The 27499-nt window shown below is 40.7% G+C and overlaps 2 protein-coding genes across 5 annotated transcripts in view; one reads left to right on the top strand and one right to left on the bottom strand.

The window, feature by feature from the left end:
- Positions 1–6837: 6837 nt before the first annotated feature.
- rpl5a (ribosomal protein L5a) lies at positions 6838–10990 on the top strand. 2 transcript variants are annotated; one of them, XM_055033870.1, is made up of 8 exons: positions 6838–6950; positions 7224–7293; positions 7805–7920; positions 8006–8140; positions 8545–8747; positions 10162–10339; positions 10586–10674; positions 10849–10990. In XM_055033870.1, the coding sequence occupies exons 1-8, from the start codon at positions 6948–6950 to the stop codon at positions 10949–10951; spliced, it is 897 nt and encodes a 298-aa protein (XP_054889845.1). In that variant the 5' UTR covers positions 6838–6947; the 3' UTR covers positions 10952–10990. The 2 variants fall into 2 exon arrangements, with proteins under 2 accessions (XP_054889845.1, XP_054889844.1); XM_055033869.1 differs by lacking the exon at positions 6838–6950 and adding an exon at positions 6991–7089.
- Positions 10991–12806: 1816 nt separating this feature from the next.
- dipk1aa (divergent protein kinase domain 1Aa) overlaps positions 12807–27499 on the bottom strand; it is a 29835-nt gene continuing 15142 nt past the window's right edge. For 2 of the 3 annotated variants that reach the window (XM_055033028.1, XM_055033027.1), the window contains exons 2-7: positions 26842–27120; positions 20141–20275; positions 18752–18859; positions 18482–18658; positions 18260–18391; positions 12807–17059 (exon numbers count right to left, since the gene is read on the bottom strand). In XM_055033028.1, coding sequence (XP_054889003.1) covers positions 16379–17059; positions 18260–18391; positions 18482–18658; positions 18752–18859; positions 20141–20275; positions 26842–26895 — 1287 coding nt within the window. In that variant the 5' untranslated portion in view covers positions 26896–27120 and the 3' untranslated portion in view covers positions 12807–16378. Of the gene's footprint in view, positions 17060–18259; positions 18392–18481; positions 18659–18751; positions 18860–20140; positions 20276–26841; positions 27268–27499 lie in introns of those variants that run through there. The other variant, XM_055033029.1, reaches the window with a different exon arrangement.

Raw genomic sequence — 27499 nt, 5'->3', positions numbered from 1 at the left:
CTGCTTACTTTTGGTCTAGTCTCAGACTTGTGGTTCTTTACAAGTTGTATTTTTAAACTGTTCACATCATTTCATCCTTCAAAATAACCAAACGTGTAATAATTCATTGTAAATCTCTTGAATTGTTTGGATTGTTGATTTTATAGGGAAAATAAAGTCAAATTTAAAGAGGAAAAATGAAATAACCCTCCTGATAGCAGCATCAGCATCAGCATGGCCTTCCATGCAGTTCGCTGCAGGTTTTAATGTCATCATGGACTTCAGGTTAGTCCAGCATCACTCAGCATTGACCAGGAAGTTCTGATGTGTTGTAAGAAGTACATGCATGTACTGAAACTACATGCATAGAATAGAAAGACACACATACACACTTCTTCCATTGCCTGAAGTTAAATCAAACCAAAACCTTCTTGCAAACCAAAACCTGCTCAGTTAGGATGCCCAAAGTGATGTCTATCTGATAAACATATTTTTAAAGACAGTTATTTCAGAGACTGATCAAATGTATGCAAACTTTTACAAAATAAATAAATCCCTAAAAATATGTTCTTGTTAAGTTTTCTGGTATTTAGAAAATATAAATAATTTTGGTAATTCTAACTGAGCTAAAATAGAAAATTTTGGTCTGATTTAACTTCAGACAGTGAGGTAAAAATGGGCTGGTGTCTTTTTATTGGGTGTAAAATATCTGGTTTCATCTGAAAATGACTTAGGCCGTAATTTTAGGAAGTTGACGATATGTAAATGTTGACAGAGGCAGTGCGAGCCAGCCCATGATGTGTGTGTGTATGTGTATGGGTGTGTGTGTGTGGGTGTGTGTGTGTGGGGGTGTGTGTGTGTGTGTGTGTGTGTCGGGGTGGGTGTGTGTGTGTGTATGTGTGTGTGTGTGTGTGTGTGTGTTTGTGTGGGGGGGGGTGTGTGTGTGGTGCGTGCGTGCGTGCGTGTGTGTGTGTGTGTGTGTGTGTGTATGTGTGTGTGTGTGTGTGTATGTGTGTGTGTGTGTCTGTGTGCGTGCGTGCGTGCGTGCGTGTGTGTGTGTGTGTGTGTGTGTGTGTGTGTGTGTGTGGTGTGTGTGTGTGTGTGTGTGTGTGTGTGTGTGTGTGTGTGTGTGTGTGTGTGTGTGTGTGTGTGTCATCAGCATTGGATGGTAGCAACCGCTGTGTATTTGCTCCATAATGCTGTTGTGCAGTTTAATATGCAACCTTTAGTATTTGCTGTTTCAGTTTCACTTTATTTAAGTTGAAGTGTTTAACGGAGGTTCTGCCATATTCATCTTCTGTCACTGATGTTTAAGCCTCTGCCAAATTTTTGGATTTGAGATTAGATTGTCTTGGCCATTGGGGGGAATCTTTTTTTTGGTGAAGAAATTTGGAGAACTATCAAAGTTCCTGTGTCATCATTTTAGTCACATATTCACATTGAGTCCCTGTGTGGGGTTGATTCTTCATTCTACGCCTTAATAACAGTTCTGGTTTCCACAGAACGGTGCTATGACTACAGCCAGGGAGCAAACTGTCCTTCAGAAACAGCGACGTCCTTCAGTCCGTAACACAGCTTCATGATGAGCTTTGTGTTTTCCACCATGTGGGGCAAAAAGTATTGAGAGTTCAGAACATTTTATTTTAACAGTGACCCATCATCGTTCAGATTGAAGAAAATACGTCAGTCTTTCTCCAGTAGTGCAGGTTTCTGTTGGGTTTCTATAGACACTAAAGTGCAAAAGCCCATAAAACTTGTTAAATCCTGTCTGCCTCTGCTGAACGGTGTTTGATGTGATCAGATTGATGGTGTGGAGCAACATAGATAATTTATATATATATATGTCTGAGGTCATCGGGGCCCTCGGGGCAGTAACCCCCAAACTGGAGCAGTGGCTACAACAGATCCCAGGAACAACATCAGACATCTCAGTCCAGAAATGTGCAGTCCTTGGCACAGCCAAGATACTGCAGGACCCTCAAGCTCCCAGGCCCCTGGTAGAGGACCCGAGCTCAGAGGATAAGAACCACCCGCGGTGGGTGAGAAGGGAATTTTTTAAATTTTTTTTTTTTTATGAGTCATAATAAATTAATAATAAGAATGCTTTCCCTCTAATTCTTAGTGAAGGTAAAACTCACATTTCTCTCACATATGAATTAATCATAAAGATTTGAATTGATTGTCAACCCTTCATGGAGTCATGTTGTTACTTCTTCAGATAATCATCATAATCATTCATTTAGAAAGTGTTACCTCACTCTTACTTCATCCGTTCAGAGACTCCAATCAAAACAATTTCAATCACAAATTATTTTTCATGATCATCTTCTGATCATTTTAATAAAAAGATGATCACAGAAATTTTAAATGTCTGGTTTTTTTTATTGTTTTGCTCGAGGATGATTCACCTGTTCAGAATAAGTGTGAAATAATGACCTTAAAGGTTTGCAGCTTGATGTTCCTCCTCTCTTAATGATGAACTTTTGATTGCTGGCCTCCTGACTGACCCCGAGTTAATCACAGCTTCATGATTCGGACACTTTGATCTCCATACTGCACCGCAGGAACAGACGGGTCTTCTATGGGAGAGGAGTCTTTTGGTCATTTTTCTCTGCTGATGAATGCCTTGTCACAGGGACACGCTGTCTGTGCTGCTGTCAGTGTGTCATGACAGCAAATAGAAAAATGTTCAAGTTATCTAAATAAAAACTGTTGGGTCATTTCTTAAAGTTGATGCTGGCAGTTCAGAGGTTGGTCAGATTTTTTTTAACCAAAATGGAGGGAAAAACTATCACTCAGGTTGCTGGATTAAAGAGGAATGCAGAACCTAGTTGTTCTTTTTGGCAGCCATTTTGTCTAAAGGAGACCTTTGCTGGAGTTCTTCCACCAGATGAATTAAGCAGAGACAACACGGCTAAATGATGCTGTATAATAATGTGCAATGCATAATCATTACCTGTAAGTTGGAAATCATGACAATTTGCAAAAATAAAGGCTCTCAGACATCCACCTCTGTGTAATTGATCTTTGCAATATGTTTCATTCAGTGATAATTCCTGAAATAAATGGACTTTTCAGAAATATTTTGATTTATTGAATGGGCAGTTTGCATGTTCTCCTTGAGCAGACATGAGTTCTGTACGGGTACTCCCACTTCCTGCCACAGTGTAAACCCTCTTCACTGTGGCGACGTGATCATTCTATCTAAACTTTGAAGAAAAAATGCAAAGCAAAAAAAAAAAAAAAGCTGCAAATGTGTCTAACTGTAGATTTAAAAGATAGACCTGGCTGGTATTATAAAGCAGAGTGAGAGTGGTGGCCTCATGTCTCTTAACGTTTGGCAGCTGCAATCTGCTGTCGATCAACAGCACTTTGGCTGAAACAAGAAGCTATCGAGACGAAACATGGTGTGAGCTGGTGAGCTAGACTTTAACCTATCGAGATCTAAATCTAAGTGGCTACCAACGAGGGAAGGTTAAAGATTATGTCCACACGTGGCTCGTAGACGCAGTCACACACCTTCTGCTCTTTCACGTTATGCTATGTTGCAATCAGACGTTTTCTTAAATCTTGGAATCAAAAAATCCATGAATTTCATCTGCATTTAATGCGACAAGCTGACCTTTTGTACTCTTAAAATATGAAGTGGGAATAAATTTATACTTGGTTTCAAAAATAGATCAGCCTGCTTTACATTGATAACTTAAATAAAATCAAGAGCAGCCTTCACAAAAGGCTGGGAAAAGTTGGTGAGAAGTTTAAAGATGCTGTTTTATGTATTTTCTCAGCACTTAGCGGCATTTTTTTTTTTATCGCAGTCAAGTAACTGTGTTACCTACAGTTAAATAATGTGATTTTTTTAAATACAAAAAATATATCAAATATGATTTTAAAAAATGTGACTTTGTCGTTTAACGCCTTGAAATAGGGACACTGTCTCTTTAAAAACTCATGCTCTCAAAACCTCCAAGGCGTTTTTCACAGCTGAATTGTTGCATGAAAGAATCAACACAACATTCAGTGTTTGTTTTCAACGAGGATATAACATCATGACATGATGTGAAACTAAAAAAAAAGTCGATTTCACAAAAAGGGCATCCCAACACTCTAAGGGAAATAATCACCAACAAAACAACCAAGAGGCCCAATGCAACTCTGGAGATCCTCTGATCAGATGAAAAGATGTGTTGTCAGGACAGTTATGAGTTGTGCAATTCAACCTCCAGCCGTCAGAAAAGAGAGGTGAGAAGAAAGCTATCGTTGAGAGACAGTCCTCAAGTTTCACTGGCAGTTTGCCAGACGCAGCAAACGCATGAAAGAAGGTGCTGTGGTCAAACGAGAACAACACGTAAGCTTCTTGCAGCTCAGCGCTGTGGGCAGAAAGCTAATGCTAGGCAACACTCTAGAGAAGGGGCCCAGAAGCTGTGGCCCCAAAGCCACAGGTGGCTCTCACAAAACCAACTTGGAAATGTTTTAATTGTGAAGTCAACAACAAAGTGTGGTTTTAACCACTTTTACGCAAAGTTGAGGAAGAACATTCATAAAATTATGCAAAATTGATCTACATATTCTCCTGTATTAATTTATAGCATAATATCTCAAAAATCTCCTTATGCATTTAGAACCTTAAAGTGAGATAATATGAAAGAGCTTAAGGAGTTTTCCATAATTTTAGGAGGCAATGTACAGGCAATGGATTAGATACACGTTGTGACATAGCTGGAGTTTTTCACCAGTCATTGTCATCACTTATGTTGTAATTAGGGTCAAATAAGTCTCTCCTCCGTCAATATTATGTTTATGTCTTGACTTGTAGTTTGGGCTGGAAATCTGTCTCACGGGCGGAATCAGTTGTGAAATATCGTGACCTTTCAGAGGATTTAAAATCCGCCCAAAACATCACAGATTTCATCACTGATCCTAATCGTCATAATTCTACAGAGAAGCTTGATTTCACAACATGCGCTGACGCAGCATTAGCATCTCCAAATGTCACTGGCACACCAAGGGACAAACAACAGTCATCAGGACATCACAGAGTGGATTTGGGTCGGCGTGAAACGTAAATGTCATCATAGAAACATTTTTCTTTTCACATGGATCTTGACGAACCGTCACTGACAATGCTGACCTGCTTGGTCTGATGCAAATAAACGTCCCCATCTTCTGTCCTGTAACACAAGCACTGTCATGCTAGGCTAAATCAAACTTGAAGATGTGATGTGGAACTACTTCCTGTGGTTCTGAATACAAGGTATTTGAGTTGATTTACAGAACCTCCCGAATTATTTCTATCACTTGATTTTTTTCCCCCCAATTTCAGTAGCTGTGATAGACAAACAAGATGTAGAGCAGAATTGTAAAATTGACATATTGAGTTTTTTTGTTAATAAAGAAATCATAAAAGTGTGGCAGATATTTGTATGTAGCCCTTCTGTGTTCAAACGTTTTAGAACCACCATTTCCTGTAAACGCTGTCTTATTTCATACATGTTTCTACCAGATTTTCGCGTAGATGAACTGAAATTGTTCTGTGCAAAACAGCTCAAACTCAGTCAGGTTTGACGTTCAAACACATTCTGACACACACATTGTTTGAGAGGCTGTAAACAAATGGGACAAATGATCAACATTTTAATCTGAAAACAGCTAAAAGAAAAAAAAGAAGAAACTTGCTATTATCTAAATGTTTAAAATCCCGTATTTTCAATGTGTGCTGTAAAGTTCCAGCTGATCATCATATTTTCTCCAGCACATCGTCTTACATCACCCTGCAGAGAAATCATTTATGACTGATCAGGAAAATTATTTAGTAATGATTAAAGCATTTTGAGGTAAAGAGCATTTTTAGAACTGAGTGTAGCTGACTAAACTGTTAAATTGGAACTGTTTAATTGTTGTGTTTTTGCTTTTCTTGACACAAAAGAAAATATTTCGTGAGAATGTAGAGGTGTGTTGGAATGAAGCATTTTTTTTTGTCACTTTCATTCAAAACTTTTATTACCAAAATGAAAGTTTTCGAATTCTGATGAGTATGCCTTACAGATAATTAAAACCCAGAATTCAGAGTCTCGGAAAATTAGAAGATTACATAAGATTAGTAAAAAAGGACATTTTAAATAGGCATGTCAGGCTGTTTATGTCCATTCACTCAAAGCTTTTTTGGGGCCTCAATTCACTCAAGTTCTCTCTGATTCTTGAACTAGTTTTGCTTGACCATCTTCTCAAGGCTGCAGCTATTCCTGTTGCTTGTGCACTGGTTCCTACCACATGTTTTCCTTCCACTCAACTTTTAAAGAACACGTTCTGTGAACACCAGCTTCTTTGAGAGTGTCTTCTTGTGGCTTGTCCTCCTTGTGCTGGGTGTCAGTAACTGTCTTCTGGTCATGTGTCCAGTCAGCAGTCTTCCCTGAGATTATGTCCAATTGAGCCAGAGTGAAAGAAACTCTGGAAATCTTTAAGATAATTAGATTAATGACACCAGTTTATGTTTATAACTTTTTCTCAACATTCTACCTTTCTCAAATTTAGGATTTTCATTGTCTGTAGTCATCAACATAATAAAGACTTGAAATATTTTATTGTGAGTGTAAATTATTAACGTGTTTCACTTTGTAAAGGAGTGACAAAAATCTTAAACTTTTTTTTACTATTTATCAAAGTAAAACAGGGGTCATAGTAAACATTTTCATTTTTTATTATATTCCATTATTTTATTTATTTTGACGTACGTGTATTTTATTTATTTCTCACCATTCCAGGCGCTAAGCTGAATCACGCCGCTGTGTCCTGCTGCCCTCTGTCGGTGTCTGTGAACGAAGCTTCCTTCTCATCCGGCAGGTGGCGCTGCCGCAAGACGAGATCGGCGCTTTTTACCGGAAGACAAGTAGTGACTGCAAGCGGTGGCTTTCCGTGTTCTGTAGGCCGTTTTTGAACAGTGTAGGAAGAGGAGTGAAAATTAGGGGAAAATGGTAAGTAAATAGTGTTCATATTCGTGTAATGTCGGGCAGGCGGACTATATGGAGACGTGTGTGATGGCGCAGCGGTGTTCCGGCTGTGTGAGGAGCGGATGGAGCTGGATGCCGGCGGATGTTTGCTTGTTTCTGGCCGGTGAGCCGCTGAGCTCCAGCGTGGCGACTCATGGCTGACTGGGTCTCAGCTGACCTCCTGGAGCCTTTCCAGAAACTCAGAAGTTCTGGTTGCTCCTCAACAGATGATAGTTTGGTGTTTGTGTGTGTTCGCAGGGTTTCGTCAAGGTGGTGAAAAGCAAAGCCTACTTCAAGAGATATGAAGTGAAGTTCAGAAGAAGAAGAGGTAAAGAGCTGCAACCAACAGGCACCAAGTTGGGATTCCTAGTGAATGTCTATAGTGTAGTTTATGTGCTGGGGAAAAAAAGTTGTTTCCAATACAAATAGGAATAAAACAAAATGCACATGGGTCAACATTACAGTATGTGGGGCCATTTTTGGCCCTCTGGTTGTAGCTAAAATGTTGTGAGAGTTGTGGAAATGTGAAAATTCATCACAGTTTTGGGATCATCTATACATATCTAATGAAATTCTCTGATTATTGTTCTGCTGTTATAAATATTATCATCATACTATGTAACTAGCTTTCTCTGGGTGGGTTCTGATCACTGATTGGCAGGTCATGAAGGTTCTTCCTCTCTTAAAAACGTCTTGTATTCCGTTTGTTTTCCAAACAACTACATAAATACTAGTTTGCTTCAGGTGTTTTGATAAAAAAAAAAAATAGCAGGGTAATCGGATTAATTGGAAGTTATAGAATAATGAGCCGCTGACTCTGCATCTTGTTGAATTATCAGAGGGGAAAACAGATTTCTACGCCCGCAAACGGCTGGTTGTTCAGGACAAGAACAAGTACAACACCCCCAAGTACCGGCTGATCGTCCGAATGTCCAACAGGGATATCTGCTGCCAGGTTAGCCTCTGACACACACACACTTAAACTTTCCTTTAAAAAAAATAAAGGTCCAATTTACCGTCTTCTGTTTCCTGTCGTCCAGATCGCCTACTCAAAGATCGAGGGAGATCACATTGTGAGCGCCGCTTACTCCCATGAGCTGCCCAAATATGGGATCAACGTGGGGCTCACCAACTACGCTGCAGCGTATTGCACCGGGCTGCTGCTGGCCCGCAGGGTGAGCACGCCACCACAGAAAGATCTGACCTCTACACCTCCACAGCTGTTCTTCTCACCAAGGTTACTGTAGGTCATCAAAGCCAAGCAAAACTGAAACTGAGAAGACATTTTCGGTAACTGAAATGATTAAAAACGGCAATTAAGGAGGGGAAAAAATAACTAACTTGGAACTACATCATGTGTTTATAAAACTAACTGAAACATACTGAAACTTTTTCAACAGAATCTTCTGTTGAGCAATCACTACCCAAGCAATGTAAACATCATGACAGCCAATAATAACTAAGAAAAACTTGTAAATTGACACTGAAAGCTAATTAAAACTGAATTTGACAGGCCAAAAGTCACAACAAATAAAACGAAACGACAATGAAAAAAAACCCAAAACTATTTTCTTTGTAGCTGCTGCACAAGTTTGGCATGGATCAGGTGTACGAGGGCCAGGTGGAGGTGACGGGAGATGAGTTCAACGTGGAGAGTGTGGACGGGCAGCCGGGCGCCTTCACCTGCTACCTGGATGCTGGGCTGGCCAGAACCACCACAGGGAACAAGGTGTTTGGAGCACTGAAGGGGGCAGTGGACGGAGGCCTGGCCATTCCTCACAGGTCAGTGTGTGCGTGCGTGCGTGTGTTTGTGTGTGAGTGATAGAATAATGTTTGTATCAAGGCGTGGAGTAGATTGGGCTGTAAGGAGCAGAGATTCTTCAGACACAGTTCAAACAGTATGAAAGACTCCACAACCAAAATGGTCAGCAGATGGCGATATCTGACCGCCTGTGAAATGATTCCAATCGTCCAGTTAATTCGGATTTATTTTTTGTTGGGTTTGTTCTCAGGTAAAACTGAAGAAAGAAAGTCAGGTGCACCAGTTGTATTATCATAAAAAAATTAGTTTATTACAGTCATTGCCATGTAAGCAGTTCTTTGCTATATGAATATTGAGATGATGACATACTTGCTCTATATTGTGATGCTCATTTTTCTTTCTTTGGTATAATAGAGGGGCATAATTACAATACAGTCACCAATTTGCCACACAGAGTATTAATAAACAGTGAAGCTGAAGCCATGTTGGTTTCCTGTTTGTTACTGCAGGCGTGTTTCTGCCTCAGGTTTTTGTGGAAAGTTGTTCCACAGTTGATGGTGCAGGTTAATGAGAGGTCAGAGCTGCTGCTAGGGGTGAAGCATCAACACTGCATTAAACCTGAGCACAATATGTAAATCAAACAGTTCATAATGAGTGGATCTGATGAATGCAGCCTCTTTCTGTCAGCCGTTTTGATTATGAAACATTTAATAAAGCACATCTAGGTGAATTATTTCTGGACTGGTTGTCTAAAAATAATCAGATTTGCTGTTCTTTTGGAGTCACTTAGTCTTGTGCGTATTCAAGTTTCTGCCTTCTTTCATCAGCTTCTGTTAATTTGGATTTATGGACGTAAACAGAAGGACAGGTCAGGGTTGGAAACAACTCACTTGTTGTTTTGTCCCTTTTCCTTTTGAACAGCTGGTTAATATTTACAGCAGAACCTCCATGAAACATGTGGCTGCATCAATGCAGTTAACGTTTCACCAGAAGCTGTTTGCCTTGCAGCCAGATAAATGTCAGCACACAGCCACGAAAGAGCTGGAGTAAAAATCAACATACCTTCTAGATCCAATTCCAATTCTGCACAAACAAAGTTTTGTTGCACAATTGGCTCCACAAATGATCATCCTAAATTCTATAAAAAGAGAAGACTCCCTTCTGTTGTGCGTGTGACGTCACATTGCAGCGCGTCTGGAACTGGTCCTTCATTTTGTTGTGACGCAGAAGGTCAAACTAGTCCAACACGTCCCACCCCGTCCCTGGTTCTTCTCTGCTTCTCGGTGATGATAAACATACGCTGAGCAAAATGTAGTTGGTCCTTCATTTGCACCGGCTGATGTTTACTGTCCTTTCTGTTGGCTCAGGTTTCATTAGGAAAAGTAGAATCAGTCCGAACTTCACTTCCTGACTCTTTTATCTTGTTCCGTGCAGTTTGAAACGTTTCCCCGGTTACGACGCAGAGAGCAAAGAGTTCAACGCAGAGGTGCACCGAAAACACATCATGGGCATGAATGTAGCGGATTACATGTCCTACCTGATGGAGGAGGACGAGGACGCCTACAAGAAGCAGTTCTCCCGCTTCATCAAGAACGGAGTGGCACCGGACACGGTAGGATCCCCTCCTGCTCAGAAAGAAAACCAACTTCACCAAACATTCTGCTGCTCAGCTCTTGTCCTGGAATTTGCTTCTCAGTGATGATAAACTAGCGGCTGAGCTCAATGTAGTTGGTCCTTCATTGGCACTGGCTGATGTCCACTGTCCTTTTCAAGACGGGTCTGAGAGAAGCACAGCGAATCCTTCTGAAGACTGAGATGTTGCTGATCCACCGTTGAAATGATCCAATTCTGCTTTCAGGTTGAAGAGATGTATAAGAAAGCACACGCCGCCATCAGAGCCAATCCCGTCCATGAAAAGAAACCGAAAAAAGACGTCACAAAGAAGAGGTGAGTCCAGCTCGACTCAGAAATGTAGACTTTTTATTTAAAAAAAAAACTGCATGTGTTTAATGGCAGATTTCTGGTGTATTGCATGGAGAATGCCTTTCGTAGGTGGGCCTACTTTTTCTCTGCTGATGTCGTGAATGTTAATGAATTGGCTTTTTGTCTGTCGTCTGGCAGGTGGAACCGCGCCAAGTTATCCCTGGCACAGAGGAAGAACCGCGTTGCCCAGAAAAAGGCCAGCTTCTTACGAGCGCAAGAACAAGAAGCTGGGGACGGTTAGCGGAAGAATGCATCAGACAAATAAATCTATTAAAGTCAATCCTGTGTCTCTGCTCTTACTGGTGTCTCGTGGTTCAGGTTAAAGCACTGCGTCTCAATGTTTTATATAAAAGTACTTTAAGTTGTCAGTCAGTAATGGTGTCTTTGATACATTAAAGTTAAAGGGGCAGTATTGTGTAAAGTATATATTTTTAAAATATACATACGTCAGGTTTTTATTCCCTCATCAAAAACATACCTGGAGTGTTGTCTTGATTCTTTCATGATTCTTTCATCTCCCATGTAAAACGCCTGGGAGGGACAGAGGTGCTGCTCCTCTGAGCTGCAGTTTTCAAGCTTCAGCTATGCCTCACAAAGCTCCGCCCACTCTGCTCCTTCAGACTAGTCAGCGGCAATTAGCAAACACCTGATGAAGTATGCATCTGCTGAGCTGCTTATAGGAGCTTCATCTTAGTCCAACACTGATTAAAGATGTTAAATGGTTAATAGAGGAGCCATGTTGTGATGACTTCCTGGAGGTGGAGTACTGGAAAGAGCAAGTTTATTAAAGAGACGGAGGCCCAATTTCAAGGGATTAAATTGTAAAGTTGAATTTCTTTTAAGTCATATTTGAGGGATAGAGGATTTTTATAACAATTAAAGGTGACATAGTTACTTGATTGTGTTACCAAGTAGGGGTGGGCAACTAGGTCTCGAGGGCCGGTCTGCAACTTTTAGATGTATCTACTTCAACACACCTGAGTCAAATAATGAGGTCATAATCAGGACTCTGGAGAACTTGACTGCACTTAGGAGGTGATTCAACTTTTGGATTCAAGTGTGTTGGACCAGGAACAAATCCAGGAGTTGCAGGACGCCAGCCATTGAGGACCAGGATTTCCCATTCCTGTACTAAGTTTTAATGGCTGGAAAGTACATACTGCCCCTTTAAGACTTGGAACTGTTTAAATCTGAATGATTTGGATTCATGTAGGAATAAAAATCATACTTAAAATGTATTTAAAATCTGCCATCAGTACCATACAGCAAATGCACTCAAAACGTGATTGGGGCTCTTTTTGAATCAATAACTTTCAGGTGCAGCATGGCGTGGAGGTCAGCCTGAGGAGTTCAGGAAACCCAGCAGCTATTAATGTCACCTCTGGTGTCTTACCTTGCCTTTAACAGCCCGTGGAGTTCCAGTCTGCTGCTCCATCAGCACAACCGTACCATAGTCATTAGAGCATTAACTAAAAATCTAAATTTAATTGGCATCCACATAAAATATTTATAGGGGAGAGAAAGCATCGAGCGCTCTACCATCTCCCAGGCGGCTGCTCAAACTTTTGGACTAAATAAAACAGAAGACCAACTGCTGCTGATTCAGATTCGCTCCCCGAGTCATGACTGACTGAAAACTTCACCCTGGACCTCAAGCGTTTTCAAAGTGAATCAGAATCTTTTGTTTTGTAATTGAAAAATTGGATAAAACTGGAATTGGCAAGTCAGGCTTTTTAAAGATCAGTGATCTGCCATAAATCTGCAATCAGTGCAGCTTTAAACTGCTGACAGTAGCCGGCCTGTTGAGCATGTACAATAAAATCCTACTGATTGCTTGGTTCTATAAGATGGTAAAGATGGTATTTTCAGTTCTAACAGTGACTTTAAAAGAACATGCAACACAAGTAATGATAATCACTTTCTGGTTTAGTGTTTTCTGATTCAGTTTGAGGTCAAAGTTAAACATTTTTCTACTGGTTTTCTCTTTTGAGTCATTTCTGCTTAAAACAAACATCAACTTGTTTTAACAACTCATCTTTTAAAATGTTGGAGCTCAAACTCTCCAGTAAATTCTAATAAAGACGCATTACATTCAGGACAGTAAGTGGTATGGCATTTAATTGTGCAAAAATCATGCTGGTTTCTTCAAATAGTAAACATCACAACTCAAGGCAGCACTGGCTGCAATGTTGATGTGCTCTACAGGTCAGTTCAGTCTACAATTCAGTGGTTGAAATCATACTTGAATCCAACTACAATGAAAAGGAATGATAAAAAAATAATTCAGCATTGGGTGTCTAAGATCACATTTCCATCGACGGTAAACATTCTTAAAATAACTTCAGCATCATGTGTGACACAGGATTAAAAATAGACCATTTTACAGATTATTTTAGTGAGAAATACAAACATGAAAAATTTATATGTGAAGGTTTTTGTCCGGTACAGCGAATGATGAACACAGATACACAGCAAGATGGGTCCTGATCCGTGTCCTTCAGAGTTCATCCGGACAAAAGCAGTGGAGAAAATCTGAACCTCCATATTCTGGTCTGATAATAATAAAAGAATTCTTTCAAGACATGGGCAGAACAAACACCGAGATTGGTTTTGCTACGTTCAGAAACATCCTTTATAAAAGGAAAGATCATCCACCACTGTGTTCTGCAGCAGTGTCATAGTCATGATTGACCCACTAATTCTAATCATGTCAACAAACATGGCGCCAAAAGGGATTATCTTAGTTCGAAAACAGACATTTTTGAAAAACATTCCTGTGCTCGAGAGCATAAAGACATTCAGACTGAAATGAAGGCCTGTCACTGAGGTCAAAGGTTTACGCAGTTCCATTTAGTCACAGTTTGGAGTAGAGTACAGTTTATCCTGTCTTACCATCTCAGACAATGCTAACCTGGACAAGTCAAAGCTTTTCTGATCTTCATTTCTTAGCCATCAGTCGGTTCACAATCTTCAACACTTAAGATCATGTTCAAAATAGCGACATCAGACCGACTCATCAGTTTTTAGTAGAAATATTTCTAGGTGCTAAAATGATTTAGCTCTAGATGGAGTGGAGAAATGGAAAACCAGCTGACATGTCCTGCAGTCTGCTGATTCTGGGTAAAGTACCCATTAATTAAAAGGGGGTGAGTTCAAAATAATAGTGTGAAATTCAATCAGTTGAGGTTCTAGTTGTTAAGCAGTTGGTTTCTCATTTAAAGGATGAAGGAGAGGAATATTGGTCCAGGCGTTGTCCAGAACAAGCTTCTTTGACTGAAACGCTGATTGAAGGGAGAGCAGAAATGGAATTGCTGAAAGTAACAGGCTGATCTACCAGAATGATCTCAAATACTTTACAGAGGAAAGCAGTTGGTAGCACTGCTGCCTTCCAGAAAAAAGGTCCTGGGTTTGAATCCCAGCGTCGGGTCTTTCTGCATGGAGTTTGCATGTTCTTCCTCTCTAATGCATTTCTGTTTCTGAAAATAAATGTATCATTTAAAAAAAAAAAAAACATCTCAATTCTATCATTTTGAACACAATTAGTAGGCCACATTTGCCAGAATGTCATTCTAACTTAGCAGTACCTATGGTAATGCTTTGTTTCCAGGGTTGGATATGCTTGGTTTATTTGAAAACAGGAAGCTTCTGGTTCCCTTTCTGTTTTTACATGGAGCCTGAGCTTATTAACAGCTGATTTACAGGGAGTAAACGGGCCGTTAGTGGTGTGGGTTAGGGTCAGCTCCATTGTTAGTTGGCTTTATGCATTACCAAAACATTTATGAAATGTCGTTGAACTGTTTTCCAGTTCGAACACCCGACAGCATCAACGTCTCATTCCTCTGACCCAAACTGTCACCCTTGATAAAAGGAAATTGTCAAGACAGTTCAGACAGCATATTCTATGATCACATCAAACGGCCTGAACCTGTAAGACACAAACACACCTTGTTGTACAATCATTGGGCCCAGAAAGAGCCTGTTGAAAATCAGGAAATCCAGCACAATAATGTAAACCTTTGACCAGCTCTCAACTTTCAGATTCCAGCTTCAGCAATGACTTTACATCTCATGTTGTGATAATAAGAAACTGAAAGCAAAGCTTCTTTAAAAGAACAGCAAGATCTCTTGTTGATAGAAGGTTCATCTAAGCAGCTGTACCATAGTTTACGTCAACAGTGTTATGTTGCCTCGTTGTAGTTCATCTTTCTATCACTGTTTGAGTTTACTAAAGTCATGGTGTGTTCTAAGCGTGTAGGAAAGAATCTTGTTTTCTAACCTCAAAAACTGTCATTTAGTGAGATATAAAACAGTTTTAAGCTTCATTTTTGATGTGCATGTTTTGTTTATATTTTGTGTTGTTTTGTTTTCTAAATGTAGTTCAAAAAATAAAGGAGTGCAAGTGCCAACAGTGGTCCCCTGTGGATTAGATGAAATATTTATCTCATCCTATTTAAAAGTGCACTCTGATTTTCTAATACTTCTTCATATCAGAGTAAAGGTGATGTAGATTCGCTGCAGGAGGGTTTTGGCAGAACGAGTGAATTCGTTACTGAGTCATTATCTCAAAGATAACGTTCCACCGCGGTGAACAACAGACAACGTTACCATCTATGACTTGTTTCAGATTTGCCTGATGAGAACACACAATCACTGAGTTCAGCTTTTAGGCCCTAAACTTTTAGAATAGGAAGAGAGGAGGTAGGTCAACTGGATTTATCATTTGTAAGAATAAAGGCGCAGCAAATTGTTGTTTTTTCTTGGTTAACCAGACCTGACTGGTGAGAAACTAAAAATAAAATCCTACTCTAACTGGCCCCGGTCAAATGCAAGTAAAGCAGCTGTGGTGTTGGGGCCCCAACACCACCAGGGGCCCCCCAGCGGCATCATTTGATTTTATTTTGTTGTGGTTGTATATTTTACACACCTGTTCCAAGGAGTAAAAACAAAAGATATTAAACTTGCTAACTTATTTACAGTACATTTGGTGTTTCAAATAGTTTCAAACAGTTAAATTAAGGTGCTGCACTTAAATATCACACTGCATTACAAAATGAAGATGAATTAGAGCACCTCCTTTCAGGAGGAGGGCAAAACCTAATAGGAAGGCTGAACGCATCATGGTAAAGGTGCTTTGTTCTAATTGTTTGAAATTTAAACTTCTATCTTTAAAGGGAACATCCTGAATTTGAAAATATCAAAATACTCTAAAGAGATTACACATCAATAATACTGTTTAATACTAACTATGCTAATCTCTAATAAAATGCTAAATCCAGCTGAAAATGTCCAATCGCTTTTTTTTCTTGACTATAAAACAGTAATAAAACTTTGCTACAAAGCTACTGCTCTCACACACCTGCTTGTTGTTGTTTCTGCTCCATTTAAATATGGCCGCTCACAGCAAACAGGCTTGAAAAATATTTGGAATCGTGTCTTAGTGTTGTCTCACACTAGTTTTAAAAGAGAAATCGCAGTGTGAAAATTGATCATCCTTTATAGAAATTCGAAATTGGCCCCAAAGTTCTCATCAGTGCATCTCTATTCACAAGTGTTAGAAGGTGATAGATATGATTTCAATATATATTCTACTCATAAATCACAGCATTGCTTTCACTCTGCTCCACTTGGAGACCTGATGATCATGGTTTCAAAACGACAATGCCAAACATCATGAGTCCTTGGTGTGTGAGATCCGTTTCCACAGCAGAGCTTTCAGGTTGTTGAGGATGAGCGAGTGCTCCATGTTCATCTGACCAGCGTTACCTCTGAGAGCCATGCAGGCATACAGCTGCCTCTCCAGCTCCTCTCTCATTTCTGAAGGCACCCCACGCAGGATGTAGTCCTTCAACACGCCGCACGCTTTTGCTAGGTTGGGCTGAACCGGCTCCTCCCTGCATCGCTTCTCAGAGGAGTCGCATGAGGTCTGGCAGTCCGCTCCATACACACAGTCGGCGTCTGTCTCACACTTCAGGGCTCTCATGGTGCGCTTGAACTCCTCTTCAGGGACCAACACTTGCGTGTTGATGAGCCGGAGCTCATGGCGGTTGGTGTAACCAAAGTGCATGGCAGCGAGGTCGCAGATCAGAAAACTCCCATAGGTACCATGAAAAATGTCCTCCACGAGCTCCAGCAGGCCCATGGAGATTTTAGCTTTGCGAGGCCAGGAAGGGGTGAACCACTGGTCCATGGTGCGCTGCAAACCTCCTGGCACCCAGGAAACAAGAGGCCAAGGCAATGAGAACCCATAGAGGGGCCCGTTGGGGATCTGCTCTGTCATGTAGAGATCTCCGCAGTAGCCAAGAAGCCGGGGTGTATGTCCACGGTCCTGGAGCAGCAGGCCCAGCAGAACCTCAATGAACAGAGTAGAAATCTGTGTCACCACAAGCCGACAGCAAAACATTCAGCATCAATACATAAAATCGAACCGTTTTCTTACTCTGAAGCAGGTTCGATCAATCCTCTAAAGGTTTGGGGGCATAACTTTGGAAAGTCTATTGAAGCCCAATGCAAGCTTTCCAAAACTAACCTGTGTTTGAAATTATTGTCTGGTAGGAACAACCAACTGGGTCAAAGTTTCAACAATCTGACCCAAACTGCCAACAATCGATGAAAGGAAATTAGTTAAAGTCTTTCTAAATAAACAAGACTCAAGCAGACAATAAACCGGAGGTTGGACACAACAGTGATGAAACTGCAAAATAACATGATCTAAACAAATTTTGAGTTGTTTAGTAAACGACTACAGGAATGTTTGGATTTTGCACTGTACCACCAAGCTAAGGGTCTTGTTCCCTGCCAGAAGTACAGGTGTACTGCACAAACCAAAGAGAATAATGGATGAGGTGGAATACTTCCAAATTCTCCTTCAACTCAAATCAACAACTAGATGGTTGAAACATGGTCACAGTTGAGCATTTGGACACTGCAAACATGCAGCAGCACAAATTTTGCAACAACATTAGTAGAGAAACATCAAGAATCCTCAATGACCCCAACGTCACTGACCCCAGCGTCACTGACCCCAACGTCACTGACCCCAGCGTCATTGACCCCAACGTCAATGACCCCAACGTCACTGACCCCAACGTCACTGACCCCAACGTCACTGACCCCAACGTCACTGACCCCAACGTCACTGACCCCAACGTCACTGACCCCAACGTCACTGACCCCAACGTCACTGACCCCAGCGTCACTGACCCCAACGTCACTGACCCCAACGTCACTGACCCCAACGTCATTGACCCCAACGTCATTGACCCCAACTGACCCTAACATCAATGACCCCAACGTCATTGACCCCAACGTCATTGACCCCAACTGACCCCAACATCAATGACCCCCCCAAATAGTGGGAATTTTCTGAGAAATGAAAGGAGTTCCACCATTTCTGATAAAAAGATTTCCCAACCATTCAACCAGAATTAAATAGCAAAACTGAGGCTTTTTGTTTCAATTTGAAGACAAACCTGATTAATCTTATTGAAGGACCACAATAAGGTCATTCTTCATCCATAAGCTAGAACATTTAAACTACCATGTGAGATACCTCATCCATTTGCAGAAGGGCCCACGTTGAACGAGCCTCTGGGAGTGACACTCGTCCATCTCTGTTGCCATCAGCTATGGTGAGGATCTGGCTGACAAGACTGGGAAGGTCCGCATGCTCCCCAAGCTTGGACTGGTAGAGAAGGGAAGACATGTAAGGTTTTCATCCATCGAGGATTTAGTTCTGTGCAAACTTGAATCAGTCAGGAGGATGCTCCTCCACCTTGAGATGGTTGAAGAGCATCTCTTTGAACTTCTCAACAGAGGTTCCTCTGTTAGGCTTATCGAACACTGGAGTTTCTCTTCGTGGCTCTGGCTCCTCGCCCAGCTCATAGTGACCCACCTCCCCCAGTTTGCAGCGGATGATCCCGCTGTGGTCCCCCCAGCTTCCTGTGTACACCTGGGGAAAAAAAGCAGAAGGTCAGTCAAACACCACTTACTATACTGAATGATAGTGAATAGCAGTTTAAGAAGCAATCATAGCATCTCCTACCTGGTTGTTTGGTAGTGTAGACAGACACCTGCCCATGTAGAGCGTTTCTTTTTCACACAGACTGCTGCAGGCAGAGCCATCGATGATTCCCCTCTTGTATTTATCACACTTGGAAAAGAAAATGGTGAATCTTAGAGAATTCTGGTTCTCTCAGAACATAGGGTTTGGACTCTCAGCTATGGAAAAATGATTGCTTGCTGGAAGCAACCCTAGATAGGAAGACTATAATTCTAAAACAGCAAAGAAAATCAGTGTCATTGTTCACAACTCCTGTTTGCTGATTGACTGGAATGAAACGGATCCAGAGAAATTAAATTCAGTGGGAGAAATCCCAGACAGAACACTAGAATGGAGATGAGAATCAAGCTGCATTTCATTGCAAGGCGTTAAAGAGCACAGTGTTTATCTGGCAATCCTTCAAAACAAGCCATGTTTAGGCTTTGTCTTATGCTTACCTTGCAGAGTTGGACCATTTAGTGTGTTGTGTTCATGAATTTGAGCAAACAGAAATAGATTTTGGGGGTCCTCAAGATCCCAATCCCAGCATACTTTTAATAAAGACATACTTGTACATGCTAGAGGAGCAATCGAGTTCTACAACATCTCGCCCCATACCGACACTGACAACACAGATCTCTCCATATAATCACAGTCCCTTACAGGTACAAAGTAAATCTGTTCATAATAACAAAAAATGCAAAGGCAGAGATCAGACATTATGCTAAGCAATGAAAAAAAGTGCACAAACTTAAAAGCTACAGAGGAAGATCACGGTTACTACTTTTACAAGCACATGAACTCACTTCATAGACCTAAAATCTTCTGAAATATATCAACAGAATGCAGCACATGATTTAAAAAAATAACATAATAAAAAAAATGACGAGTTTTCATTTTCAGTAGATTTGATTGTTGTAACGCCTTGTTTATCACACCTGCCTTCAGGCCTGACAACTTTACTTCTGACCAACATGGAGATATATCTTCATGTTAGCACTGTATATATCTGTATGTTACAGATATATACAGATCTCTGTAGCTGTTCCATGTACACATATATTATATAGTACTTTACTGGTTAATCTGTAATTACTTCTAATTTACTTCACACCCCTCCTGACCCCATTGGGGACAAGGGTGTAAAGAAAATGGATGGATGGAATTTACTTCACATAGAAACACTAAAGGTGTCATTTTTTTCAGCCACTGCTTCTTTATTTAAGCACAATTTTCTGGTAAATAAATAAAGATTATCCAGTTTGTTTAGGCAGAAAATCTTTATTGCATAATAAAATTTAAAGGCTTACATTGAAAAGTACTTATAACAGTCATTATTGTGACTTTGTGTTATTTTCATTTCACTGCTTTATTCTCAGGAGTTTCACTTACGATGGCGTTCTTGCACTCATGCCCTCTGCACAGCTCTGTGTAAGCCGAGTACTGGACATAGAGAACCCAGCTGCCAACCAGGACGGTGAGCCAGGTGAGGAACAGGTACTTCACCCGCACAAAGGAGATCCGAGCCTGGAGAGAAGAACCAGAGACACGGAATCATAGTTTGAGAGCAGACAAACAATTAGGTAATAAATATATAGCAGTTTATAGCTGTTTTGCTCTTGTTTCATTATGAAACATTTACATGTAGTCTAGAAATCCAGTCACATTTCACATTGACACACAACCCACCCTGACCAAATCATGGGTTACTCGCGAAGGCAGCATGACTTTCCTCTCTGCAGGAGATGCCTTTTTTTCTTCATCTAAACTTTATATTGAGTGAGATACTTTTTTTCCTGTCCTGTTCACAGATAGTTGGACTAAATTAATTCCTGCCGGAGTCACAAGATGCAGTTATCACGTCTTTACTCTGTCCGTCTCAACAGAGATCCTACTGTTAATGTTATTGCAACCCGTAAAGTAAATTCCAAAGCGACAAAGGTCAGGGCGAGGTGGGGCAGAAAAACAGAACTATGGCTGACAACACAAAAGAGGAATTCACCCTCCATTAAAGCTGCTGACTGCAGCAGCTAGCCAGATCAGCTGGCATCTGAAGGTTCACTCCCAGCAGAAGAAACTGAAGGCTCACAATTCTTTATAAAATAAAGGCAAACTGCAATACTTCTATGTAACCAGCAGGGGGAAGCAGTTTGGATTTAGCGTCTAGATAAAATTCCTAAAGATTACTTGATGTGTTATTTTTTTGAGTGAGTACTCTTCTTACTCTATGCCAATAGAAATACATCAATAAGTAACTCTACAAAGCAAAAAGGAACCAACCTTTAAATCTGAAAGCTCGCGAGGAAGTACAGCAAGTTTGAAAATGTCTAATTTTTCAAATGTAGCATAAAACTGAATTGCCCGTCATCCGTCCAACTGGATGACTGAGCACTGCTTCATGAAAATATTAAATTATAAGTAAGTTTAAGTAAGAGTTGAAGAGTGAAAAGAACAAAAATAGGTCAACAGCTCGGATCAGACACAATACACAAGTAATCAGACAAAGCTGCCGCCGGTTTTCAACCCAAGTCCAGTAACCACTCCTGAGAGGATCAAGTCGTTTTAATTCTCCCTTTGATCGCATGGCAGGAACGGCTTATGTTGTGTATTTTGGCAGCATGGCTTGTCTCTCATTTTGTTCTAGAACATTCCAACAAAACACAGTCTGCAGCTGCACAGAACCAGAGGCCGATTCTACGCTTTTATTTTTTTTTGTCTCGTATTTGCTCTCATCACTGTAGTATGTAAACAGGACATGCTGGGGTCCGTTGTTTGTTATGACGGACTTTATATTTGCAGCAATTCTGTTCTGTTTTTGGAGACATTGAACTGTGGTATAAAGAAGTTGTTTCTGTCTGAGATTTCATTCTGTGTCATTTACCCCATTCTGTCTGTCAGTACCCACCAGTAAGACCCAATTATCTCAGATCTCCAGGTGATGTTCTTGATGCAACAATATTCTCCAAGGCCTTTTGATCTAAGGCCTACACCACCACAGTGGGTGTGGTTGCGCCTCCACCTCTCTATCCTGGATTTCACAACAAACTCACAAGAAGTGAGAATTACAGAAAATCTCAATCTTTGTTTGATCCGACCAGAGCGCACTGGTCTAGTTGAACTTTCAGTTCTCTGGGAGTTTACTCACTTCCAGATAAAAATAAAAGACATCATATTTGATCTATTTTTATTTCCCTTTTTTGGCTCCCTATTAAATGCAGAAAAAAGTTTAAGAATGCTCCTTTTCACATAATAATCAACTACATCAATCATCTGATTGGTCCATATGCGTATCATGTCAGTCCAATTAGAAAACGACAGAAGAAAAAAAACAGCTTGTTTGGAAAGGGCTGACAACAGAGAGCCTCTTACTATCGCAGCACAACCTGTTTGAGTCAGAAGCCTCTGAATGAAGTCGAGACCAAAGCAGTGTTGTGAATTTAATTCTTCCAGAGGCCATCGGTCAGTCAGCTAAAGCTGGGCTTAAAGTGGGTCATCAGCATGTTAATGATTCCAGAAACAGCAGCAAATCTACAACAGAATGACTGAAGGAAGATTTCAGATGTGCCAGTGACCCAGAAAAAGTCCAAAACTCAGAGTGGTGAGCCACTCTCTTTCTCCCATGACTGTATTAACATGGAATGTATGCTTGAGTGCATTGATGACATGATGTTGGAGTAATATGAGAAAATTTTGCATAGACAACCAAAAACCAACAGACAAGAACCCCAACTTTTCTGAACAAGATGATGAAACGTTCATCAATGAAGTCATTGTATTTTCAACTAAGTTTTTGTGGTTTTCGGGTCAAAGAGCTTAAACCTGCAGCTTAAAAAAAGATTTATAGCACAAGACAAAGTATATTGACTCATAAGGAGTGAGTTGGTAGACGCCTTCAGATAGAAATACTTGTTTTATTCCAGCTGTAGATTTAGCACAATTACTCAACATATTCTGAGGACTATCATTATCCACTTGGTGGTGGTTCTGGAGAATCACAAGCACTGTACTCTGCGAATACTTGAGACCCCCTCAAAAACCCCTGCTGACTGCCCATTTCAATAGTCCAAATACGTGATGTGAGATAATATGATTATCATGGAGTGGAAACCATCAGCCAGGAGTAGCTTGCAGCTATAGGTGAATCTAAAATATTCCAATTAACAACCAAAAGAAAAAAAAACTAGAAGCTGTTGTAAAAACAGAAAGAAAAACGAAATCATTCTACACTTTGCCAAATTTCACAAGACAGCTTTTTATGTCGGCATGATTTTTTTTGACTACACGTTTAGTTTAGTTGTGATTCTAAACATATTTACTGAGGAGTTACTGAGGAGTGGCTCTCACCGAGAGCCTCTCCGTCTCTGTGTCTGACAGTTGCCCTGTAAGCGTTCTGACACGGAGAAAGCCTGAAGAGGCTCAACACCACAGAAATGTGCACTTAAATGATCCCAGCGTCTCTTCTCTGAATAGAGATCATCCTGACTGCCATCTACTGCAACTGAGATGCTGACTCCTCATTATTAGTCCCGATAGTCCCACTTAAAAAAAAACAACCAAAGTATCACTTTTAAAGCTTGACAGATTTGCCCTTTGGTGAACCGTTTAGCTTTCAAACAATGTCTTCCCCAAAGAGATGAACACACAGACAGAGGGAGCCTGGAGAAAGAACAGGAAGCACAAGCGGTACTCTTCATTGTCAGATGGAACTGCTTAGACAAGCATTACTCTAGTCTGTGCAGAAAGTCTAAGAAAAAAAATTACTGAGACAAAAGGGTAAGAGTGGAGAAAAAAAAAGCTGCAGCAGAAGAGTCATACCCTGACATGCTGAGTTGGTTGAGTGATCAATTTGGTGAAACCTTTTGAAATAAAGAAGTGAAACCCAAGCAGCAGATTCCTGAGGTCCAATTGTCTCCTCTTCATGAACAACCAACAGCCAGAGAGTTCAGGGGTCAGCGTGTAATAAATCATGCATGGCTGAATGAATTAGGTTTGCCACCTGCCAACGTTTAGTTTACCTTCTTCAAGCATCGACCTCTCGTAGTTATTGCAGCCTGCAGGCTAAAGCCTGGTTTAATGTTTTCTCTGGAACCGACCGGCCGTATGACCTACCAAGCAGGATTCTTAGAACTTGAGTAGGGATCTCAAATTAGAAACTGTTTCTCATAAACTCCTTAAATAAGCCATCCAGCTACCTAAATACGGAATGGTATCAGTGCCATAATTCAGACTAATGCAGATCCAGCTTGTCGATCAAGCAGTCTGAAACCAGCTACTGATCTGATTAATGAAAGGGAAGCAATGCTAACTGAGCGACTTTTAGCTACCTGCCAAATTTGAAGCTTCATTCAGAAGCTAACCTCAGTTCTGTATAACAGCCTGTATCTGCTTGGTGTACAATAAACTCTGCTAGACACGTCTAATGCATGTTCTTCTAGATATTGCAGTCCAACCATTTTCCTTGATGAAGTTTTATTTAAAGAAAAGATGAGCAGCCAAAATATGCTACTTGCTAACCTATCTAAGGCTAACACCAGCATATCAGGGCTATCGCTAGCTTATCTGTGCTAATGGACAGTAGAAAAAACAAAAAAATCCAGTGGGTGGTCAGCCCAGACATGCTAGTCCCAAACGCTGACACTAGTGAGTACTTCCCTTCTCACTCGCCGGCACTGCCTCTCTGCTACTGTGGCGACCTCAAGATCCGTACCTGGCTTCAGTATGGATATGTGACAATAAAGTAGCCACTGTTGTCTAACTACAACACTGATACTGTGCCATATTTAATGCCCAAAATGGGATTCTAAACTGTAAAAAGTATCGCTGTCAAGTTGCAGCTAAGAGCTGACCTTTGATCTGGTCCATTTAAAGCTTTCTGGCCAGTACCCTTAACAGCCATCAGCAAGTTTTGAGTGTTATATAGACGAAAATGCACAATGAGCAGAAAAAGAAAACACACACCAAAAAAAAGCCAAGCCAGACAACATGCCAACAAGCGAGTCAACATGGATCAAGCTGGTCTGATAACAGTCTAACTGTGACTCTAAGTCACTTCATAGGAGCCTCTGTGTGGCATTTAACACGTCAAAGCACACCGGTAACAGACGTTATCATCTCTCAACAGCACACTGAGCCAATGAGCCCAAACTGCCTGGGACCTTTGGACATTTTTCCTGTGTACAAAGATGGTTTCATAGATAAAACAAACTGTTTGTGCAAACTGCTGGGGAAACTGTTGCTAAGAGATCTGCTCAGTGAGCACAGGATCAAATGTTGCAAAGTGAATCATTTGTTGAGCTGGGTTACTGATTGTTACTGCCTTAGAAGGATACTGCTGGGTGGATTTAACATCCCATTTCATTACTGGTATGCAAGAAGGGAAGCTTGGCATGAAGTTAAAACTCACATTAATGGAGATGGTAGCCTGTGCAGCAAAGATTTTGCATTTGTTATTTTGCTGTAAATCATTGCTTAATCAAGACTGTTCAATCCCCAAAACAAGCCTCCATGTCTGCAGACATCACACAAGGCGGCTTATCAGAGTTCTTCTCAGTACAACCATTGGTAGTTTTTCCTGTTGATTTGCATTCTGTCAAATTCACTTCAACTCTATTCAATGTTTTCTCTACAGCTGCTGACAATAGTGAGCAGCGTGTGAGAACATTCCAGAAAATATTGGCAATTACATTCCTGGCAGTCCTCAACAATGTTTCCTACAGAACCGGTACCTTCCTTGATATTTCATTTTTATTCATTTATTTTTTGGCGCCTTTTCCATACTTTTACTTTCCATAACATCATCAACCATAAAATTAGACGATCACAAAAAGTAATATATAAAATATAAGTGGTGGTGTAGTACATAACATTCTTACTTGCTATTTCATGATGTAAAATTCAAAAAAGTCAATTTTACATAATGCTGTCCATTTACGAATTTGATTTAAGCCTTCAGTTTGGTAAAAAAAAAAAAATGCTGCTTTGGTTGGTAAGAAGAATCAATCCAAGTCTGAAATAGCATCACTGTTAGACAACAGATTTGATGCATGAAGCTGTTGGGGGCCTTGAGACATGCTGCTGCATCACAGCTGCACAAAAGAGCATTACAGGAGATCCTGCCTTCCTTCCAGCTGTTAAGTGTTATTTGCAGTTTCCTAATTTTTATTAAACATTCCTGCTGTTATTGGCATATTTCTGTTTTTGCATGGTTAGTTAACTGCATGTCATTTTAATACCTGTACAGTGTTATCTGTCTTATGTTGCACATTTCTCCTTAAAAATAGTTTGTGACTTATTATACAATTGTATTGTAGTTTCCTTTGTCAACATTAACTGTTTTGTATGAATTGAATTTATTCAGTCTGAAGAAATCGGTATAGCTAAGCCATTCTAACCTTGTTTTGTATAACAAGGTTATTTTTATGTTTGTTTTTAAATCTCTAGGATGATAAATAGCCATCTGGCCATTTCTGACACATGTACAAAAATTTTAATTCATATGCATTGTCCCTGTCGAATAAGTTACTGCATTTAAATGTGAATTTTAAGTCAAATTCTGACCCAAACATCTACAGCTGAACTCATCAGTCATCAATATTTACTCACTCCAGCTGATCACCTGGATTATTGGGCCTCTTGAACCATATTTTTTCAGCTATTTTTTGTTTTTGTTGTTAACGTAAATAACTGTGTTTTATGTGCAATCCTGGTGGAAATCCAAACTTCATTATCCAGCTGTGTGAGTGTACATGTGCAATATTTGCCACTAGACAGTGCTCCTAACTATCTAGAGTCCCCAGATGTCTGCTCTATGTTTGCAATAAGGTGCCAATTGCTCATTTCCATTCTCCCTGGTTAGGCCTGTGGAGACCAGGCTGTCAGTAACTGGGAATGCAAGCCATTCACATTCATCAGGTAATTCCCTGGCGGCGTAGGGAGTCAAAGCAGGAGGACGCAGACTGCCAGCTGTCAACCGCACAGATGTGACAGCGACACGCAAAACACGATCACTTCTTCTTCTTTCTTCTTCTTTTTTCCCCCCACAATCCATTTCCTCGCAGCAGATTTTTTTTTGTTTTCCACAACAGAGTTCCTACCTGGAAATAGAAAGACTTTTTCACCCAGGCTCGTGGAAGAAGACCCTTAGCCATCGCTGAAATGGACCATCTCAGTTCGTCTGAAGGCGACCAGCAGAGCGCTTCTACGTCAGGCGAGAAAAGGCACGAGGAGCATAGTGTCTGATTCCAGACGGGACGGCCCGGTCCGGTCCGGGTTCATCTGGTCCGCATGAATCGCAGCGATATTCTTCCGTCGCCGTCGCTCTGCGCTTTGAAGCAGCTGCTGCTGATTTTCAAGAAGAACCAGCATATCTCAAGCTGAAAAAAAAAAAAAGACGTACGGCTCAGAGCGCAGGCGCAAAATGTTTTCCTTCCCAATCAAACATGTGGTGAGTTTTGGGGGTAAAACATGGCGGTGATGTGTTATTAAAAGCCCCCTCTGGACCCCAACCTCCTCACCATACATTGTTTATTCCAGCGGCGGTTCCACCAAACTATCAAAGTATTACAAGATCAAGTTCACAAACGCAAAAGGAACTATTTCCGCTGAATATTTCATAATAAAAGCCTTTTTAAAGTTACAAAGCAAAAGAAATAAGTAACACATTTGTTTAGCTTGTCATACAGGGGAAAAAGTCATATTTTCACCATTTTAGTCATACATTTATAAATATCAGGGTTCCAAACTATATACTTA

The sequence above is a fragment of the Poeciliopsis prolifica genome, unplaced genomic scaffold, assembly GCF_027474105.1.
Source record: "Poeciliopsis prolifica strain line A6 unplaced genomic scaffold, Auburn_PproV2 SCAFFOLD008, whole genome shotgun sequence".
NCBI lineage: Eukaryota > Metazoa > Chordata > Actinopteri > Cyprinodontiformes > Poeciliidae > Poeciliopsis > Poeciliopsis prolifica.
The sequence above is the reverse complement of the archived record's forward strand: the minus strand, read 5'-3'. Positions and strand labels throughout refer to the sequence as shown.

Coding starts and splice junctions, on each gene's coding strand:
- rpl5a (XM_055033869.1), top strand. CDS start 7,069: ATGTTTGCTTGTTTCTGGCCG. Junction 7,921..8,005: donor ACAGGGATATCTGCTGCCAG/GTTAGCCTCTGA, acceptor CCTGTCGTCCAG/ATCGCCTACTCAAAGATCGA. Junction 8,141..8,544: donor GGCTGCTGCTGGCCCGCAGG/GTGAGCACGCCA, acceptor TTTTCTTTGTAG/CTGCTGCACAAGTTTGGCAT.